This window comes from Anolis sagrei, chromosome 1 (assembly GCF_037176765.1).
Source record: "Anolis sagrei isolate rAnoSag1 chromosome 1, rAnoSag1.mat, whole genome shotgun sequence".
Classification (NCBI taxonomy): domain Eukaryota; kingdom Metazoa; phylum Chordata; class Lepidosauria; order Squamata; family Dactyloidae; genus Anolis; species Anolis sagrei.
This window is the reverse complement of record NC_090021.1, coordinates 192,554,317-192,577,119: the sequence shown is the minus strand read 5'-3', so window position 1 is coordinate 192,577,119 and position 22,803 is coordinate 192,554,317. Positions and strand designations below refer to the sequence as shown.

Sequence of the window (22,803 nt, the reverse complement as noted above, 5' to 3'; positions counted from 1 at the left end):
GTATAATTTTAATACAATTATTAGTGGGTTTAGCTTTGATCAGAGACTCTAGAGGCTTCAATACTGTGAAACTTTGAAAAAGCAGAAAATGTTTTGAAAATAAAGGGGAAAAAAAACATATTTTTGCTTGAACTGTATTTATTGTCCATAAACGGTTGGCGGGGGGGGGGGGGTGCCATGGTTTGACAACATACTCACCTTACTGATGTTGACCTTTTTAAGAACTTTATTGACTACAGTTCATTTACTTTGTTGGAATATGACAAGACGTTGGATGGGTCAGAGCAGAACAGAGCTTCTGCCCAGTATCTTGTTTCCCACAGTAGCTATAGAGAAATAGAATGGAAGCTCGCCGCCGGGACACGAAGGTAATTGTATTGTTAGTAGCTCAATGGAAGTGGATTACTTCCATGCCAGTGCTACTCTGGGCTTTAGTCTGTAGTTTAAAATACCTGCACATGGAACTAGATCTCCATCTTCTAGATAAAGTACAACACTTTGAAGAGTTTCTGTAAAGTTAGAATTGCTGCCTCATTGACATAGAAGCCACCAGGTATGACAGCAGTGGTGAACCATGAATAGATAAAGGCCTCCAACTTCCACAGCTTGGACTACATTACCACTTTTCAGCTCATGGTCCTTTTTGATGACAGAATATACTCCGCTTTTAGTGTTTTGTCACCTCCTAACATGATATAAGAGTGTGATGAACTGCCTACCTTTTAGGTCGGGGAAAGCTCAGGAAGTAGGCCCAAGATTTTCAGCAGCCATTTTATGAGATGGTGCATGGAGGCAGCCATTTTAGAGTACCAGTTTTCTAGAGGGGGCGGAGCTTAGGAGCAGCCTGGAGGGAAATGTGGAGAAGCTTTGTAATTGGCTGGGAGAGAGTGGGCGGAGCTTAGCCAGAGTGCAGAAAAAAAATGTCTGTAAGGGTGCATTTTAAAATCTGACAGCTCCATTTGGATTTGTGTGTTGAAGAAGAGAGTTGGGTTTTGGGAGTGGTAGAAGAGAAGTCAGAGAAGCCAAACGTTGGTCAGTTAGTAGAGATAGATAGCTATTAGGGAGAATAGCTAGTATAGTGTATAGACAGATCCAAGGGAAAGAACTGTCCAGATTTCTAGGAATTCTAGTCAGAGGGAAGTCTGCTAGTTTTCTGAAGGAGTGAAGAGTTGTTTATGGAACAAAGCATTGAACTATTTTTAAAGTAACCATACGCTCCAACTCATTATTGCAACCATTAAGCTTAAGTGCCTGTATTGTTGAAGTTATCACAAATAAACAACTTTGTTCTTTATTAAACAACAACTGTCTCAAGAGTGCCTCTATGTGAAATAGTTCCATAGCAGTTTAGCAAACAGAGTTTTAAGACTGGTGGCAGCATTTATTTAAAAGAATCTCAGTGTTTTTTACCTCAGAGTTCAGAGCCCTGAGTGTGAATCTAGCACAACACAGCTTACTTAAAACCTCTTGCCAAACCAGAAGCTAAACATTCCTTTTAAGTGTGGTGGTAGCTAGTGTTCATACTAAAATTACCTCAGAAAATAGTGTGTTGGTGGCAAAGTCTCAGCAGCCTCCAAACACTTGATTGAATTTTTATAAAATAATCCTTTATAATTGGTGTTACAGCGTTGGGATTGTTAGAAACAATCCACAATTTTCACTTTTTTTGTGGGCAGCGTTTGGGATCATATAAACATTCCTTACAAAGAGCATGGCAAAAGTGAAGCTCAAGGACAGATCATTACAATTATTTTAATTTTTTGTTAAGAATTTTCAATTTATACAACAAAAGAAGAAAAAACAGGCAAATGGGGGAACGCGGGGAGGTAGAGTTATTGTTATTGTTAGCAGATTAAATGGTAACAAATATTAAATACGTCGCGAAAGTAGAGGGAAGGTGATAAAGAAGAGAGAGAATAATCAATTTACAAAGTTTTATTAATGTCATTACATTAAAAACATTTTCATTAAAACATTTTTATATTTTAATAATCTATTGTATGTAAACCTGTATGTAATAATCCATTTCTTCATATCAATTAAAAGATTTACATACAATACCAAAACATTGTATGTATCTACTATAGGAAAGGGAGGAGTGTTGTTGTCTTCCGGTTCCTCTTCAGTAAGTTTATCTTTGTTATTATTATAAAGCACAGCTTTATATTTGTTTGAATAGAATTCAATGTCTATTAAATTTATCTTTAAATTTATCTTTTATATGTACTAAATTATTTATTTTAAATCCTTTATCCAGTTTTAGTAATTACACAATAAATCTAAAAAAATAATTTAATGTTAGTAATGTTAGTTAATTTAACCTGTTAGTATTAAGTATTTACTGCATTTCACTACTTTCATTTCTTCTTTTTCTAACAGTACACAAGATGTGTATATCTGTTTTAAAAAAATAAAAAGTAGTAATAAAAGTTTTAAAAAGGGGGGTCCCTTCTAAAAATGAGTAAAAGCATCTTCTTTTCATCTACTCCATATATTAGAAAGCAGGAAAAAAATCTTAAGTAACCTAATGGGGGGGAAAGAAAAAAAAAGTTGAGAAAAATGTCTTTATCCAACAAACTCTGTTGTAGTCATTTTCTTCTGATTACTCATAAATTCCATGAAAGATTTCCATTCTTCCTGAAATTTTGGGGTATTTACTTGTTCTAAAGACAAATTCAATTTGTCCATTTTAGCCATCTCGAAAACTTTTATAATCCAGTCTTCTGATGTTGGTAAATTTTGCTGTTTCTATAATTTTGTTTATGTAATTCTAGCTTCTGCCATCATGTAAAAAAAAAAGTAATTCCTGTTGTTTTTATACTTGTTTTTCTAAAATCCCAATTTTTAAAAAATCCGGTTTCAGCGGGATTTTAATCTTTAAATTAGTTTCAAAGTTGTTTGTATATTTGTCCACAATTTCTTTACTTTTGAGCAAGTCCATCACAAATGATAAAAACTTCCAACCTTTTGGTTACATTTCCAGCAAAGGTCAGACCCTTTTTGCATCTTTGATCATTTTGTTGATGTTATATACCAGCTATATATGATTTTATTAAAATTGTCTTTGACAGCATAGTGTTTTATAAATTTGTTTCTTCCACAGTTCTACCCATTCTTCTCAATTTACTGTCTGGACCACATTTTTTGCCCATTGTGTCTTTTTCTTCTTCATCAACCATGAAGACCTTCAGAAGGAACATGGCCATATAGCCCAAAAACCACACAGCAACCCACTGATTCAGGCCACAAAAGCCCTTGACAACGTCTTAAATATGTCTGGATTTTTTTGCCGACTGGACACTGAACTCATCCCTATTGCAGTTTATTCTCCATTCCCCTCCCCTTGTTCTCTCTTCTCTATTAAGTGTTTTTCTCTTCAAGTGTGTTTCAAGAGTAGACATGTGTTTGGTCAGAAAAAGAGACCATAATACATTTGTACGCTCTCCAATTAAAAAAAACAAACGAATAATCTAATCTATAGCTATAAGGGGGAGCATTTGAGGAGGGACTCCAAAGCCTAGGTGGTAAGTAGGGAGTATCATCTTCTCACAAATCATATGACATTCTTGGCCTGGAAAACAGGACCTCCTCACCTACATACAACAGACAAAGAGTAAGTTTGCACCTGAAATAATGGGGAGCAAAAGGTTGCTGAATCCACTTCAAATGAGGTGACTGACTCTTTTGTTGAAAGGCCTATGATCAAAGCCAAGTTTCTTCAATAGTGTAGTTCGGACAAGGGAACAAGTAAAATAAAGGTAGTGACATCTTGGGGAAGGAACTTGGGGACTGAGGAAAAAAGCTAGGCTTAAAAAAAAAAGAGTTTTGTGATCCATTGTTTATCTCCCTTTATAGAACTATGGACCAAAGCGTATTTCTGTACATTTGTTATATTTGTTCTGCTTTAAAAACAATTGGCCTGGATCCCATTGGTAGTCTCAGCGAGGGGTGACCTACTGAATCAATGGGGTTCATAGAAATGTCGACTGACCAAATGTTGGCTTTAGTTGGGACTGCTAAAGGATTCAGGTTTTTACAGCTGCAGGGCCAAAAACGATGGAAAATTCAGCATGGAACAATGCTGAAAGTTAAATGCAAAGCAGCAAAAAACTGTTTTTTATTAAATTTCAACTTCAGGCCAATAATTATGCTTATTAGCATATCTTTTCTAGATGTATTATTTTACCAAGCAAGATCTGACCTTTGTGTATTTGGGTTAGAGGGCATGAAAGCTCCTCAGAGTCTGTGTGGAGGAGCCATTTGTGTAAAATTGTGTCTCCAAAGTAATCTCTGAGCCAAGAAATTTCTACCCAGTCTGGTGCTCTTAAGGACCAGTTGCATGAAAGAAAGCTGCTGAGCATCTTACAGAGATGTAGATATTCTGAAAAACAGATGTGTATGTGTAAAAAAATGGATGTCCAATACAATCTAAGGCCCAGAATATAAACTCATCATGCTCTAAAGAAGAAAATGAGAATTACATCCAATATCTGCTTTGCAGTGCTGCCTTGCCTTGAGTGAATTAGGAAAGGGAAAAGCCAGTTTGCTCAATACTGAAATTTCAAAAGATCCGTTCTACTGGAATATTCTAGAGAAAGATAGTGGCGTAACATCTGCTGCTGCCATAATTTGCACCAAGTCACTTGTCACTCTTATGTAAAAGGAAAAGGCCAAGGAAAACCAGAAACCCCAAGTCAAAAGGAAAAAAATAGTGTTTTATTAACTACCACACTGTTATAATACACTTTAAACGTACAATAAGGTAGCCTTTAAATTTGAGGTGGTTTGAATAAATGAACAGATTTCCAAATGTTTGAAAAGAGTGAACGGCTGTAATTATTGTATGTTTTTTTTTTCTCTCTTGTTAAATGGGCAGAGCAATTACAGACTGGTTATGTAAAGTAAAGTGTGTACATTTTTCTATATCTGAAAATATAAACAGTAATTAAAAATAAAAAAAGAATTCGGCTTAATAAAAAACATATATGTTTATCAGTTAAATGTACTGGATACATACAATTCAAGGGAAGCGTAAAGGAAAGATGTGGACATTTAAATGCAGCTCAGCTAACCAAAAGCTTGGCAGAAGAAAGCGCTGTAAAACCTTTATTTCACTATGACTAATATTGAGTATTGTCTTTATAAAGCAGATTCTCTACTTGCGTGTTTGTGTTTATATTTTATTGGTAATTTACATGATGGCTTTTAAGGCCCTGGCAGAGTAATTTGTTTTTTGGGAGTTAATATTAGATAAAAGCCACTGTTGAAATGGACACCCCTTAGTTTTTGGTCCTCCAATGTTCAAGAAAAGGGCGTCTCTTTATTTTTGTTTCACCACCCAAAATCTACAACTTCTTTTTTAAGCCTTTGAATAATTTTAAACATTGGTAATAGTGCCCAAATTGGTTACTGAAAGAATATTAACAAGACATTATTTTGGCAAAATTAAACTTTAAACATGGCTTTTCAACAGGATTTAAAAGGTGACTATCCCTAGAGTTCCATGTTAAAATGTAGTTTCCAAAATCTTACAAGAGTAATGCTTAAAATATTGTACATCGTTAACCTAATTAAAATAATTAGCTTCAAAATGACAACTTGATGAGCTAAGTAAAGCCTATACAATGAAAGATTTGCTTGGAAACTTGATTTGTCAGTTATGCATAATAAAAATTCCAGTCATCAAGAAAATTACAAAATTTCTTTTATCATAACATGATTTCTTTTCACCAATCAACTTTTATCTTACAATAGATAAATACCAACATGTTCTCATTTTTACACTAAACCACAAAGGATTGATGCATTTGATTAGACTACCATTTCCATCGTTAAATTTTTTTTATACAAGTTGGTAAAATTTAATCTCTTCTAGATTCCAAAAGTACCTACAAAATCCATGCAATTTTACCATTTTAATATACTATGGAGTATCATACAAAGTAAGGCATTTCAGTGTCATGTATAACCAAGTTACTGTCAATCCAAAAATTTTTGCACATCAATAAAAAGATATCTAAGAACTTAGGAACAATATTCTTCTCACTACTGTATAAAAATAACCACAATTAATAGGTATCTTGTGTATATTTATTCCATTGTCTCATTTCCAGAAACAGTGACAAGCTGTAAAGGTATTTCAGCGTTGGTAAGAATATCTTGATTGCTGGTGCCAGTATTTACAGTTCCTATCCCTGAAACAGAACCTTGTTGAATATTAGCCAGGATAAGCGTGGTTCCACCTGCAGTGATCAAAGTATCCTCTGGGGTTGCTTCTACAGAGGCCAGCACCGTACTGCTGGCATGAATCGCCTTTTTATTTTGATGCGTCTTAATGTGTTTGGCAAGGTGGTCGCTTCTCATGAAGCGCTTGGAACATTCTGGACAGACAAACTTCTTTTCACCTGTGGAGAAAGGACACTCATAAAAGGTCACACAATTAAACACAACGGAATCAAACTCATCTTTATATAGAAGAGCTTATGGAGTAGACAACCAAATAAAAGTACCGTATATACTCGAGAATAAACTGACCCAAATATAAGCCGAGGCACCTAATTTTACCACAAAAAAACTGGGAAAACCTTTTGACTCGAGTATAAGACGAGGGTGAGAAATACAGCAGCTACTGGTAAATTTCAAAATAAAAAGAGATACCAATAAAATTACATTAATTGAGGCATCCATATGTTAAATGTTTTTGAATGTTTACATAAAACTGTAATTTAAGATAAGACTGTCCAACTCTGATTATAATACGTTCTTCAATGTAAATATGCTTACGTATCCTTCCAATAATCACCATAATTTATTTTAACTATACATTTTGGGGGAAATGCTGTGTGTATATGAATAAGAAAAAGTGGGAAAGACTGGCACCGAGAAAGGAGGAGAGGAAGGTGCATGCTGCGCCAAGACGAGGAGAGGAAGGTGCGTGCGCTGTGCAAGACAAGAGAGGATGGAGACCTGAGTTGCTGTGCAGAGAGGTGAAGGTTCTGGCAGGAAAGAATGGGGCTGAAAGAAGCCCTTTTTTCTGCCCCACGCCTTCCTGCCAGGACCTTCATCCGAATATAAGCAGAGGGGGGCATTTTCAGTCTAAAAAGGGGCTGAAAAACTAGGCTTATACTCAAGCATATACAGTATATTGTTCCCCCACCCAATCACTCACCCCCTGGAAAAGTAGCTATGGACTAACTTTTTGGAAGCATTTAGAAATCAGCAACAATAATAAATAGCTATATTTTAAAACTAGTTTATCCTTTACTCTCTCTCTCTCTTACACACATGCACACAGAGAAGCATGCTCTTACCCTCTTATTTATTTATCTTAAAAAAGAAATGGAATCTAATCTTAATAACCTGTATGTGTTCTCCTGTGCCTCTGTAGCTCATCACTGCGGGTAAACCTTTTGCCACAGAACATCCAATTACAAATAAATGGACGTTCCCCAGAGTGCCAGCGGAGGTGAGCCCTCAGATGCGATGTCTTTCCATAAACTTTTCCACAGCCCGGTATGTGACAGATATGTTGCTTCTTCTTCCCCAGGTTGGTGCCCCTGTTAAAATGTACATGAAAACAAAAGTTACTTGACGCTTGAAAGCTTAAATGTAGGATGTTCTCAGGTTCGGACACTGTAAGTCTGGTTTTTGTCCCCGGGTGCGTAATGCTGCAGTTCCAACAATGACAAAGCTCAGCAAACAATACAGGCCACAGCCAGATGTCAGCTATTGTCAAGATGGAGTTGATCCATCTCACTAAAACAGATCAGCATGCAGTTGAATCTTTAATTCTCATTTTTCGCCAACTGTCTATTTTGCTGAACTGGAAAGAGCTAACATCCAAATAACTCAGTACACATTTATAGTGATCAATGGCACTAACAGGCTCGGGAGCGGCAGGAGCTGTCACTGCTGAAGGGAAGACGCACAACACAAGCCACATCCCTGTGTCAGTCACTTGCCCATTTGCACCGTAAGGACCAAAAGCACAGATTCCTCACAGCTAGCTACAGGTGCAGAAATTAATGAGCTCTCTCTCACTTTTGCCTCATTTATTTTAAGGACGATTACTACACAGGAAGTCAAGAAGTGCATACCTTCCACCGCCTTCTTTACAATTAGGACAGGTGCAAGCGACTCTTCGTAATCTTTTCCCTTCTTGATGTGGCTGGTCCCCTTCCTCGTCTACCACCTGCACCCGCAAATGTGTCAGATCATTGGTATTCAGGGTAGAATCACCCCCAAGCTGCCACTCTTCTGGATCGGGCTCTTCTTCTTTAATCCTAATATCTAAGGACAAGTAACAAAGATCAGTAGCTAGCCCATTAAACTGAGGGAAGCAGTCCATAATGATCTTAGCCCTTTAGCATGTCGTGTCCACCACAGTGTGGAGATTGAAAAACCAGGTTCATAGGTATTATTGTCAATCGGTGTTATGGCGGTTCTGTAATTAGACGATATGTCTAGCCCCACCAATGCAAACTTTTAAAGCACTATCAAAACTGTTATACCGTGCTAGAAAAGGATTTTTAAATGCATGCTGTATAACAGAATGGAAATAACACTAACTTAATTCAAGTGCTTAGCTCAGGCATTTGAATCAACTACTGAATGGTTAAGTCAATACTTTGTAAACCCCACTGGGTCCATGGGTGTGCTCTAGCTGTGACAAGCAGTTGGATTTGGGGCACAACAGAATTTGCTGTTTTGCTTTCCAAGTTACTTGTGTCTTATGCTGACCTAAGGCAGGTCTCTTAGCAAGGGTTTGTATTTCTGCCTTCCTCTGAGAGAGTGTGACTTGCCCAAGGTCACCCACGACTTTTCATGTCTGAATGGAGATCTGAACCTGTTGTTCAAAGCCAGCCTTCAAACTATTACACCATGCTGGATCTCATGACAAATTTACAACTAAGCATTTTAAACCTTCAAGTACAAATAATAGTAATATTTAAAATCTTCTCACTGAAATATGGAAATTTCTTTTGCTAGAACCAGTGGGTTTTTTTAAAACCTGTAAATTACTATTTGGAATAGGAATGGGAAGTGAACAAAACTGGTAAAACTGTCATTGCCTGAACTGTTTTTTCCCCTGTGTCAGGAGAAACTGCAAGTCTCTTCTGGTGTGAGAGAACTGGCTGTCTGCAAGGATTTTGCCCAGGGGACGCCTGGATGTTTAATGTTTTACCATCCTTGTAGGAGGCTTCTCTCATGTCCCCACATGGGGAGCTGGAGCTGTCAAAGGGAGCTCAACCTGTTCTCCTTGGATTCGAACCACTGACCTGTCAGTCAGCAGTCCTGCCAGCACAAGGATTTAACCCACTGCACCACCGGAGCCTGAACTGTTGACACAATCTAACAATATTACTTTTGAATAAAGTATGCAAACATAATAAAAATGAAGAGAGTTTAAAATTAGAAAGTCTAAAATAAGAACATTTATAATATAGGGCAAAGCTAAATTTCCCCCCAAAATATATCTCTTCAAGGGGACAGGTCTTCTAATGCAGGCTGAGGAACTTGTGGCCTTCAAGCTGCCTCTGCACAGCAACTCCAATCAGTTTTAGCCAACTTAAAACTCCTGAGGGCTGACTGGGACTGCAATTCTGCAACCTCTGGAAGGCCAAAAGCTCGTAAGTCCTGGTCTAACAATATCTCTTTCTTGTCTATTTTCTGTTAGCTGGAGTTTCAGAGCCCTACAAAAGCCCATCCCAACACAAAGGAAGATTAAGCACAACTACTTCCATGATTCTGGTATCTGGAACTGAAAGAAGATCAACATGAAGGCTGTGTACCTACTATGAACTCCAAAGCCAGGCACAGGAAAGAGGCACTATTACTCCTAAATAAGAACTGACAAATTGTTGGATACCAATAGCAAGTTTACAGTGACAATGTCTGGATTTTTCTACACAAGATCCAAGGGGATTTTTAAAATCTTATTATGGTACAAAAGTCACTTCCTTTACTCACTTTTATAGAACTACTGTAGCATTTGCAATTGTCACAATGAGCTTATTTTTGTGCAGTATCCATCATATTTACTCCTAGCCCCAGACCTATCCTGAAATCCAATACTGTTTGCTCAATACATCTCTGTGTGTATCTGCACTACACAGTTATAGCCACTTTGTCAAGTTTCCATGCTATTGAATTCTAGGATCAGGAATTTGCGGAGAAACCTAAAATCCTCTGCAGAGGGCAAATAGATGTGTAAGCATCTCACCAACTACATCTCTCATGATTCTACAGGGCGAAGCCATGACAATTAAAGTGGCATCAAACTGATATAGCTATGTGGTGGAGATGCCCTATCTGAATTCCTAAAATGAATTTCAGACTGAAAATGTTCCAAGTGTTACTCATGTCCTCTTAAAGTAGTTTGAAGTGTGAGAAGTTATTTAAAGTACCCACTAACAAATGGCATGACAATATTAATACAACTTTAAAGGATTCAAATGCAAGAAATATTAAAAGAATAACAAACAGTAGGAAAAAGAATGAATTGTAAATGCTATTATGGTCTGCTCAAAGTTTGAACAAATCAATTATTTGCATAGACACAATGTCAGTTATCTTTTTCACAATCATATTTTTTACCCTACCCCTGGCTTTACTTCAGACTGCTTTTCCACTTAACTTTTTTGTGTTTGTGACACAAAATTGTGTTATTCCAAATATGTATCTTCAAATTAGATATGATTTCAAACATAGAAGGGATACAAGTACGATTCAATTATAGAAAGAGTCACCAAACAACATAAAACAGCAGTGTCCTCCCTTCTGAACCATATTTTCATTTTCCAGGGATGGCGATAAAAGGATTCCTGAATATAAAGCTAAAACAAAAACCCTATATACATGTGTAATCTTGTTTGACTGCAACTACTGTGCGCCATTAAGTCTTGCTCATTTCAAGTATCTACTTTGACTGATGTTCATAATCCAGAGTAAGTAATTATAATCAGATATGAGTTTCATAGAAATATAGATGATCAGGATGTTAAAATGGCTATGTGTAAACCTATGGTGCTTCCATGTGGACCCAGAATAGCTTTTCCTTCTAGCCACAACATCTCACAACGGAACAACATGCTGCCCTGGTCTCTTGAAGCACATGAAAACCTTGGGTGTCCCAGTTTATACACTATTCAGTGTATAGATTGGCTGCTCTGTGTGAATACTGAACACAAAACAATTGCATGATACAAATCGAAGGCTTTGCTATCCCCACTCTGATACATCTGTGTTTAGGGGGAAATTGAGAAATGACTTTAACAAATAATCACCGTTATCATCATTATTACTACAGCTCAAATCTGTGCGGTTAATTATGGGATATAAGGAGTACCTCAAGTTAGAAACTATATGGTTGTTTCAGAGTGCTCTGTAAGTACTCATCCCAGAAGTGTGAAAAATCCAAGAAACATTTTTACTCTTATGTATTTTGGAAGCCGCAGGATTTTTTTTCCTAATTGCTACAGTTAAATCTCATTTTATTTTTTCTAAACATAAAAGTTATTTTGGTAAATGAATGCAGGAAGGGACATGTAGGCTTTTAGCAAAGATTTCTTGAAGCAGAATGCTTTTGGAAGTGCAGAATTAGTGTGCGCACTTTGCTGGGACCCAGGAAGTCCTAAGCAATGTGATGCACACTCCCAAGACAGTTAGACCTTCTCTTTAGGCTGCAGGTGTTTGTACTGTAAGGTTTTATTGAACTTTCAGGAGCAGTTTCACAGATGCCACAAGAGCTGCAAGGGGGGAATGTTTCCTGTACAGCCTTTTCTCTAAAGTTACAAACATGCCATCTGTACATAGTACTTACCATGATGCACTGGGTTATGTATTCTGAACTGAGGTCAAGGAAAACACAGACATATTTGCATATCCCTTTTGATAATCTTTACAGACTTTGATTCAAATATGTGCTTTACAGTTTTCTTTTCTGTTAAGCCTAACCTCTATCTTTCTATTTCTATGATTTACTATCCCATTAGATTTTAACAACTGCATTATCTATTTTGTTGTTCCCAATGGTAAGGTAAAGGTTTTCCCTTGACATTAAGTCCAATCGTTTCCGACTCTGAGAGTTGGTGGTCATTTCCATTTCTAAGCCGAAGAGCCGCTGTTGTCCATAGACACCTCCAAGATCATGTGGCCAGCATGACTGCATGGGGCACTGTTACCTTCCTGCTATAGATCTATTCACATTTGCATGTTTTTGAACTGCTAGGTTGGCAGAAGCTGAGACTGACAGCAGAAGCTCACGTCGCTCCACAGATTCGAACCTGGGACCTTTCAGTCAACAAGCTCAGCGGTTTAACCCACTGCGCCACGGGGGGCTCCCTATTCCCAATAGTACGACAAGTTATATCTGCCAAGAGATTCCATCCCTCTGCTATCTTTAAATGTACTAACATTTGAGTCTAGCAAAACTACAAATCCTTCATTCCCAGGCTTGCATATTTCTCTTGCTAGCCACCACATGCATTTTTAAAAGGGACCTCTATTTTAATCTATTTTTCTTAGAAATCTGGAATGCAGATTATTTTTAATGTCACCTGCTACCACTCCAGAGAGGCAATCTGCTTCCTGTCTTCTAGGTACCTCAATTTTTCCTACAGCAGACAGGTAACTTGCTCCCCAGATGCAGTTGGACTTCAGCTCCTCAAATCTTAGCATTACTGCCTAATAAGAATCAAAATCCAACATCAGCTGCAAGATCACTTACAAATCTAAAATATCTGTTTACCTAATATGTTAAAGGCTATAATCACTATTAAATGGATATCAAAGTTTTCCTGTCTTTTCCTTCTTCTGAGAGGTTCCCACACATACCGCAAATCTCCTTAATACTCCACAGCAGATTTGGAGGGCACAAGTGATCCAGAGAGAAGCAAAAAAAAAATAACAGAATCACCAAAAGTGATCTCATGGGCAATGTAGTCTAATTCCCTACTTAATGCAGGATCTCCAGTTAAAGCATCCCCAGCCAATAGCTATCAAACTTCTTTTTGAAAATACTCAAAGGAGACTGCATCACCTCTCTAGGCAGCTGGTTCCATTGCTGAATTCCTCTCACAGTCAAGATATTCCTTCTATCATTCAATCAAAATCTACTCGCCTGTAACTTCCATCCATTCAACTTGGTTGTAACCTTTAGGGCAGCACAGAATAGATCCCTCATTTCTTTGTGCCCCTCTCTGAACTACATCCTACCTAAAAGGGACACTTAAAAGCTGAATGCAGTACTCCAGATGAGGTCTGACCAGTGCAGAACATAGTGAGGCTGTTACTACACTTGGTTTGTAAATTATGCTTCTATTAATGCAGGCTAAAATTGTCCTTTCCTACTTTGCTGCAGCATCAGTATTCTGGTTTATAGTACACTGAATTATGAATAATAACCACAAGGACCTTTTCACATGTAGTACTGCTGCGCCAGATATCCCCTATCCTATATCTGAACATATGTTTTTGTGGCCTAAATGTAGAATTTTACATTTCTCCATTTAATTTCATTTTAATTTTCTGCTCATTTTTTTTAGTTTATCTAGATCTTTCTGTGTTCTACTCCTTGCCACCCCTTCCAATTTGTGTCATCTGCAAACTTCACAAGAATTCTTTTCCTCCCATCATCTAAGTCAGGGGTCCTCAAACTAAGGTCCAGGGGTCGGATGCGGCCCTCCAAGGTCATTTACCCGGCCCTCTCTCTGGGTCGACCTAAGTATGAAACTACTTGAAAGCACACAATAACAACAACAATCCTATCTCATCAGCCAAAAGCAGGCCCACACTTTCCATTGAAATACTAATAAGTTTATATTTGTTAAAATTGTTCTTGATTTTAATTACTGTATTGTTTTTAAATGTTTTTTGCACTACGAATAAGATATTTGCAGTGTACATAGGAATTCATTCATATTTTTTTCGAATTATAATCCGGCCCACCAACAATTTGAGGGACTGTGTCCTGGCCCTGTGTTTAAAAAGTTTGTGGTCCTCTGATCTAAGTAATTAGGAGCCCCCTGTGGCACAGTGGGTTAAACCTCTGTGCTGGCAGGACTGTGCTGGCAAGTCGCAGGTTCAAATCCAGGGAGAGCTCCCTCTATCAGTTCCAGCTCCTCATGTGGGGACATGAGAGAAGCCTCCCACAAGGATGGTAACACATCAAACATCCGGGTGTACCATGTACAACGTCCTTCCAGACGGCCAATTATCTCACACCAGAAGCAATTTGCAGTTTCTCAAGTTGCTCCTGACACAACAAAAAAACCTTATGTAATTGATAAAAATGTTGAAGAATAATGGACTAGCATAGAACCCTGAGGTATTGCACTCAAGACCTCCCTACAGTTTTAAGCAGTCACTGATGACTGTTTCAGCATTTTTCCAACTTCACCTGTTCTCCAGGATTTCTCAAAAATGATTTTGTGTGCCAATGCTGATGTGTAGCCATAACCTGGTCTAGCCTCTTGCCATTTCACAGATCCTCAGGCTGGCTCATCGTTTTATATATTTACACTGTGTATAATAGGACTTGAGCACCCACAGAGTTTGGTATCCACGGGGAATCCTGGAATTAAACTCCAGCAACTACCAAGGGCGCACTCATACTACATTTTGCTCTGCCCCACAAACACTAATTCTACCATTACTTTAGATTGATTTTAGTGACCAATCCCTCCCTATTAGTTAGAATGAAGTTCAGGATTGTAAATCCCATTGTTCCTTCCTCTTCCTTTTGAAATTTCAGCAATTTGCTGGAGAGCCTATGCTTAGCAGAATTAGTCTCACAGTAGATATTAGGGTATTTGAAGTCTCTCATCACTATCCATTCTTGTAATTTTGAATTTTGCTTCAGAAAAGCATCATCCACCCCTGCTTCATTTGGTGACTTATACCACATTGTTGCATTTATTTATCTATTTATTTTTACTGGGTTGTTGTAGGTTTTTCCAGGTTATATTGCCATGTTCTAGAGGCATTTTCTCCTGACGTTTCGCCTGCATCTATGGCAAGCATCCTCAGAGGTAGCGAGGTTTATTTATTTATTTTTACCCACATGTTCTAACTTATCCACTCCTATCACTCTCATGAATTTGCCTTTGACATATAATATTACCTTCTCGCCTTTTCTGTCACATCTCTTCTTTTTAATAAATTATACCTTTCAATTGTAATATTCCAATGATGGAGGTTATCACACCAGGAAATCTCACATAGATAATCCTGAATCACAAACTAAAAAACTATAACCCCCATCTCTCTAACAGGGATAGGTTTTCAAGTTTTTGCAGAATGACCCACCACTACCTTGGGTCAAATGACCATTTACTTCTTTTTAGCTGTGTCAATCAGTATGCAGAAAGAGCCCCTGGTGGCACAATGGCAGGACTGCTGACTGAAAGGTTGGCGGTTTGAATCCGGAAACTGGGGTGAGCTCCCATCTGTCAGCTCCAGATTCTCATGTGGGGACGTTAGAGAAGCCTCCCACAGGATGGACTTGTTTTTGGCTGACGAGATAGGGTTGTTGTTGGTGTTCTGTACTTTCAAGTCATTTCAGACTTAGGTTGACCCTGAGTGAGGGTCGGGTAAATGACCTTGGAGGGCTGTATCTGGCCCTCGGGCCTTAGTTTGAGGACCCCTGGTCTAGACACCAAATTAATGAGGGTTTTTCTTTTTTATACAATCAATCTGCTCATGAATTAGGCATTCCTAATTTAAATAGTTAACTATGAGGCAAGCCATTTTCCTCAACCCAGTGCCTGTTCAGATGTTTTAGATCAGTCCCAGTCTTTACTTTCAAAGAATGAAAGAAACAACTGAAACCAATAGAAAACTCTCATAACTGGATTGCATGAATTTAAATAATTGGTTTTAAGGTTTTTATTATGTATGTTTTTGACATCTAACGGTTGCCTATATATGTAAGCAGCCTTGAGTTCCCTACAGAGTTGAGAAGGGCAGGGTATACAGTAAATAATAATAATAATAATCCTTAACACATTACCATATTGCTTGACACTGATGGAATTATCATTTAAAATATACAGAGGTACCTATGAGGATTGAAGAACTGTAGTTCAGTCTTTTGTTCCAACTTTTACATACTGTATTTACTCGAGTCCAAAGCGCACCTCAATTTTCAAAACCCTGAAACTAAAAAAAGTATTTCCTAGCACATGTAATGTGTTGCAGCAAAAAGTGCACTCTGTAATTTGGCCCCAAAAGGTGTGCATTACAGTGGCTGTATGCTTATAATTCTGTCTTAAAAAACCAAAGTGTTAGAACACCAAAGCATTCAGGAATGAAAAAAAAAAACCCTTGGGGTGCATCTATGCTGTAGAATAAATCCACTTTAACCGCCTGGCTCAATGCTATGGGATCATGGGGCTGATGAACCATGGCAATTAAATTAGAGATGAGGTTCCTCAAATAGGAGCTCCAGGTGCAGATCCGGAAGCAGCTTCCCTTTTTTCTTTGGTTCAGCACTAAGATTACCATATTATAGGAATCTAATGCACATCCTAATTTTGGGAAGTTAATTTAGCCAAAAAGGGTATGCATTAAATTCGAGTAAATATGGTACATGTTCTAATACACAATTTGGCATCATCATTATGTAAAACTGGGTAACAAGTCTGAATGAAATATGTCGGAAACTCTTCTTCCCAATCTATCAGCCATCAGGCTAACTTTCAAGCACTAATTAGAAAGCAACAATGCTTCAATCTTTATAAAAGTATAATAATGACATCGGATATTTCTGTAATTTCTTTTGGAGATGGAAATAATGTATACACTGTTTACCTCACCTCTGAGGATGCTTGCCATAGATGCAGGCGAAATGTCAGGAGAAATGCCTCTAGAACATGGTCATATAGCCCGAAAAAACCCACAAGAACTGAGTGATTCCAGCCATGAAAGCCTTCGACAATACATTATACACTGTTTATTTAAATAAACAGTAGTGAACCAGTTCTGCTACCTCAGACCAAGGGGGTATTTAATCCAGCATCCCATTTCTGATAGAGGTCAAACAGATGCCAATGGGAAACCTACATAAGGACAGTAGCAAGTTCCTACTTTCATTTTGAATGATTGGAAGTCAGTGATCCTAGAAATATACATGAGCATCATGACTACCTGCCACTGAGAGACTAAACCATAAATGTGACTAACCTTCCTTTAAAGCAATTGTTGGTCACCCACACACATCTTAAAGAAGTGAATTCTTTTACTTTGACTGTGTGAAGTTGTTCTTTCTCTCCCCATTCAGTTTCACCGGATGACACTAGATTCTAATATGGTTGCAGGGGGAAAATTCTTCTATATCCATCATATACAATTTCATATAATGTTTTGGTCTCTATTATTGTCCCCATCCATATTTTTCTAAACTGAATAGTCTCAAACAAAGGAACAACTTCTCGCAGGAATGCTGTTCCAGTCCTCTGAATGCTTTGGCTATCTTTTTTGCATGATTAAAACTTCTAAAATATCCATTTAAAGATTAACTTAGACGTTTACAAACTGATGTTCACATTTTGGTTTTTGTATATAATAACTGCTGTTAAAAATGAAAAGAAAACAACTGCAGGAGTCAATAAAGTCACATACTATGGAAGAAATCTTAAACGTGTTAAACACAGGCTTCCTCTTAAAGGCTGCTTAGACTTATAGAAGGAATGTCCTTCAGCTCAGTGGCATATTTCTCCTTTTTATCCAAGTGGTAGAAGAAAAACAAGATAACTTTATATGCAAGAAAATGAACTGTCCATAAGTAGGAACATAAAATCTTATATGTTTCAAGGATAAGAAAATATTATTAAGTTTCATCAGTATTCAAAGAACAAGACACGCCAGTTTTAACACAATTATAATAATATAAATACCTGCTGGACTGTCCGCACTTTCTCCTGGGTGCAGCTGAATGCCACCAGAGTCTAAGGAATTTATTGTAACTGTCTGTAGATTTGGCAATTGAGCAGTACTTAGACTAACAGGAGTTGATGCCAAGGCCCCGCTTGCTGCAACTTGTCCAAGAGTGAGTGTCTGCACAGGTGTCAACGTTATCTGTTGGCCCGGGGTATTCTGCAGCTGTAAGTTCTGCAAGTTTTGAACTCCCTGTACTTGAAACGTTTGCCATGTTATCTGCCCAGACGGGGTCACTGTTTGTGCCTGGATTAAAAAAGTTCCAGGGTTCAACTGAAGCTGAAGATTCTGCAAAGCCTGCTGCGATATACCTTGGCTGGCTTGCACCCCATGGATTGTCTGTTGTGTAATACCTTGTACAATTTGGGCTTGACTGGTTTGCTGAGACTCTTGAAGCTGTATATGCTGTACAATAGGCTGTGCTGTGGAGACCTGAATATTCTGCGCCTGTGTCTCATCTGAGACCGTTGTTTGGATGTAATTTCCCTGAAGATCAGTACTGTGTACCTGCCCAGCAGTTGTAGACAAGCTATTTGCATTTTGTTCCAATATACTACCATCTATGGTAACAGGCAGTTGTGATGAAGAGGATGTTGGCACAAACAAGTCTGTATCAGTGGTGGTTTCTGTCATTTCAGGAGAAACCTGTTCAGCAGTCCTATCAGAAGTGTCTGAACTATCAATTGCCTGTGCAGTACTTATCAAGTGTCCATCAGCATTAATGCCTGCAGTCATGGTTTGAGAACCAGTGAGTCCCAGAGAATCTAGATCAACACTATTAATGGGGACAAAAGCAATGTTTCCTGGTAGTCCAAGAGGAACATTAGCAACTACCTGCGCTTGTCCAGGAAAAGATGAACCACCAATTGTAACCCCTTGGACTTGGCCAGACTGTGATAAAATATTCTGAAGACTACTCGAAGACGTTCCAGAGGCAATGATGGTTTGATTGGAGCCGGGAATGATTTGAATTTGACCAGTTTCTTGATTTACACTACCATTATCTGAGGAGGTTGCAAAACCAAGCTGGACTTGCTGACCATCTGCTGTCTGAATCTGGGGGATGACTTGATATTGGACACTGGACACAGTACCATTCGATGAATCTGATCCAGTAGCGACAGAAAATATCTGCTGATTCTGCAGACTCTGAAGCGGAAGAACATACTGCCCACTTGAAGTTACCGTGGCACCTCCTGGGATCTGCACTATATTGCCAGCTTCATCTTTGATCGTTGTGGAGGTAGTAGATAATACCTCCCATCTATTTGGAGTTCCTGCTAACTGTACAGTGGTCAACTCTCCAGTCTGAATAGAAACAAACAAGAAATGCAAACAAAGTTAAGACAATCTGCATGAAGTTACACATGGAACGTAAATCAATACAATTACACAATATGCCAAAAGCTTAGATTTCAATACAACACACAGCAAAATGCACATAAAGTGGCTGGTTTCATGGGTGAAACATACTCAGCACATTGTGTAGCATTATATTCTGTGATGCACTTTCTCAAATTACATTCATTGCTGCTGAGATATTTTAACTTCTGGGTTTTTGCTGATTTTTAACAGTTCTAAAAGCATTTTAACGTCTAATTGCATTAAATTAGTCTTGACAAAAGTACTATTACAAAAAACCTAGTGTTCATCTAGGATGTTATCTTTTCAGTTTAGGTATAAATGAAGCTACTCTACCTAAACAGCAGAGAGACAACATAGCACCTTTCCACCTGTTTCTGGACCACTGGAGCATACTGCTCTGAACTACATCATATAACATTAGATGCCTCAGTCTCATTACTTTGACAGTATGTCTTAATCACTTTACACTTCTCATTCCCCAAACATTCGTTAGAAGTTAAGTTTTAGATAAAATGACCACATTATTTGCTTGTAAATATTATAAATTTATAATAAAGCTTAGGAAAACTTATAATAATGAAAAATGGGTATAATGAGTCAAAGTAAATCAAATGTGCAGCTACTCTGCCTCAGTTGCCTAATAAACAGCTATTCTATTTACCAGTACGCAAAGTTATGAAACAATATAGCTGCTGCAACTCAAGTATTAAGGTGCTTGAAGGAATGTAATGGAAAATAGATATGTAAACCTGACCAAGATATAAATCTACCTCTTGTAATCAACTATTAAAATTTCATTTCAGATTATTTTAAAAAAGAATTAACAATGAATCATGCAGGAACTAAATAAACAATCCTTATGATCTTACATTTGTTTGTTTGCTTTGTTTCAGCTGGAGTAGGCCCAGTCAATCAAATGCTGAATTATGAGTTGTCCACAGCTAAAGCCCACTGATTCAATGGGCCTACAGTGGTTAGGATGGCAGCAGAATGTAGGCCGAGCCCTTACCTTTCTTAGCCCATCACCTCCACCCCATCAGAACCTAGGGTCATTGTCCTAGGTTCTGATGGGTTTTGACACCTAGGTTTTGACCTAGGTGTCAAAAGGAAGACGGAGCAGTCTGCTGTCTTGGAGACTATGACTCAGAGCAATTAATTCAAATTACACAAAAGCAGATTCTACCTGGACATTAGGAAGAATTTCCTGATCATATGAGCTGTCCAACAGTGGAAGTATCTGCCTCAGAGTGGTGGAAGTTCCTTCTTTGTGGAGGCTTTTAAACAGAGGCTGGATAGCCATCTACTGGGGGGGGGGGGTTGTTTTGATTGTGCTTTTCCTGCTTGGCAGGGGGTTGGACTAGATGGCTCTCTTCCAACTCTATTATTCTATGATTCTAAGAATACAAGAGGAGTTTCCTTAAAATTGTTTGCTAATCATTTTTAAAGGTGTGATGTACAAGCAAAACCAGAAAAAGAAAGGCAAGCAAGTCCAGTAGTGTTCACTCCCCCACCCTATAAAATTGCAAAAATGTCACTGTCAGGCCCTTCTTCAAAACCTGGACACAATTTGTACCACACACACTTATTCTTTATTCAATAACAAGAAGAAACTGGACTTTTAGAAGAGTCCGTTTCAAATAGGACATATATTATTCAAGATTTCCAATACTTTCAAGTGTAGAAGGACTGAGCCACTCCTATGACTCTTCTTTTTGGAATAAAAATGGGGAAACTCTTAATAGAAGTAGCTCCCCAATCGGAATTTATTCATGCAACAGATGTATCACATTTTATTCATGCAACAGATGAATAAGACAAAAAAGAGAATCAGTTATTGCACCAATATGATATACATTCTTAAAATCCATAGGAATTTCTGTGTATTACCAGTTGCATGCATTAAAAAATGTTATTCCAGCAAACAAAAACTAGCAAATAAATCAGTAGCTGATATCTACACTGAAGAATTCTGACACGTTCTCCATATAGAGATAAATAAGGAATTCAAATAAAAATATCATTTATGAATTATCTCTTTTTATGAAATAGACAGAATAAATAAAACAACAATGGGTAATAATATAAAAAGATAGTGATCAGAAAACATGAATACTGCCACTGGTATACATGTACATGAGGTTTGATCCCAACTTCATGTTCTATGAACAGAAGATATATTTCTAGGTGCAGGCAACTATGGCCCTTCAAATGTCACTGTATTTCACATCTCATAGTCCCATTCACTATGATGACCAATGCCAATTAAAAAAACTCCAACAGCTAGAGGACCAGAACTTGGTTATTCCTGGGTTTGGGTCGGTGGAGAGATCCAGCTGGCAAAAAGAAGAGAGATTTTTGCAATTCCTCTCCATGTAGTCAGTGCTGCCACTCCAAAATATGCTCTGGGTTTTTGGGAAGGTGCAAGGGGGTGCTGGTGTTTTTATCCCATTGAAATGCTGGCATAAATTCATTTGGAAATGACTACAGGAGTTAATTCCATGACCAGCTTTATCACAGAGACAGAAAGTGAAGTGAAATCCTCTGAACAGTGGCACAGACAGTAAAAGAAAGGTTACAGGGGTGTTATCATCTCTGTATGCTATTCAAAGCATGCATGTATGAATGCATATATAGACTGCAGTTACACTTTTAAAATGTCCCTGTTCCTACTTACATACAAATTCAACTTAAAAACAAAACTATAGAACCTATTTTGATTGTAACTTGATGACTACCTGTATATACTCACGTGTAAGTCAACCCCATGTATAAATCAAAAACGGGTATTGGTGCCAAAATTATGGATTTTGCTTTGATGCATTTTTAAGTCAAAGATAAAATACAGAGGCATCTAATTTTAAAAATGCACAGAAGGAACATACTTAGGAAATGCTAAAGAAAAGGGGGAAATCTGTTTATCTGAGGGGCTGCAATTAGAAGGGTAAAAATTGCACTGCCAATCTTAAAACATGTACATCTGTAAAAATATAGATAAGGGCAGAATTAGAAAATGAAAACATGACCTTGAAAAAAGGATGTGCAAGAAAAGCAACCTGTCTCTATTAGAGGTCCAGTGGAAGGGGAATGATAACAAGAGATAAGAAGTACCATTTGGCATGATGGGTGGGGGTGGAAGCGGCTCTCCCCATTCTTCCTCTGTGGCCCATACCACATGAGATAGAAAGGCAACATTTTCTCTTTTATCCATCTTCTTTTTCAGTCTGAGCAATGTGGGGCAGCCCAAAGAGGTGCACCTGCCATTTTGGGTGCTTAATGTGGAGTGGAATGGCAGCAGCCATTTTAAAAGAAGCATACTTATAAGCCTCATAAGGCTTGTCAGTCCTCCATGTAGAGGCTTTATACTACACCCTTGTAGAAAATAGCCCACTCCACCTCAAGCACCCCAAATGGACTTCCCCACATTGCGACTGAACACATGGGCCTAAAAGAGTCCTGCCTTTCTTTCTCTTGTTTGGGTGAGGGAGGGGAATGGTTTGGGAGTGC

The 22,803-nt window shown here is 38.1% G+C and overlaps 1 protein-coding gene across 2 annotated transcripts in view; it reads right to left on the bottom strand.

Moving 5' to 3' along the window:
• Positions 1-4,694: 4,694 nt before the first annotated feature.
• The window catches only part of SP3 (Sp3 transcription factor), a 29,545-nt gene continuing 11,436 nt past the window's right edge, over positions 4,695-22,803 (bottom strand). For both annotated transcript variants that reach the window (XM_060779253.2, XM_067471479.1), the window contains exons 4-7: positions 17,895-19,242; positions 8,097-8,289; positions 7,360-7,556; positions 4,695-6,404 (exon numbers count right to left, since the gene is read on the bottom strand). In XM_060779253.2, the coding sequence (XP_060635236.2) occupies positions 6,091-6,404; positions 7,360-7,556; positions 8,097-8,289; positions 17,895-19,242 (2,052 nt within the window). In that variant the 3' untranslated portion in view covers positions 4,695-6,090. The remainder of the gene's footprint in view (positions 6,405-7,359; positions 7,557-8,096; positions 8,290-17,894; positions 19,243-22,803) is intronic.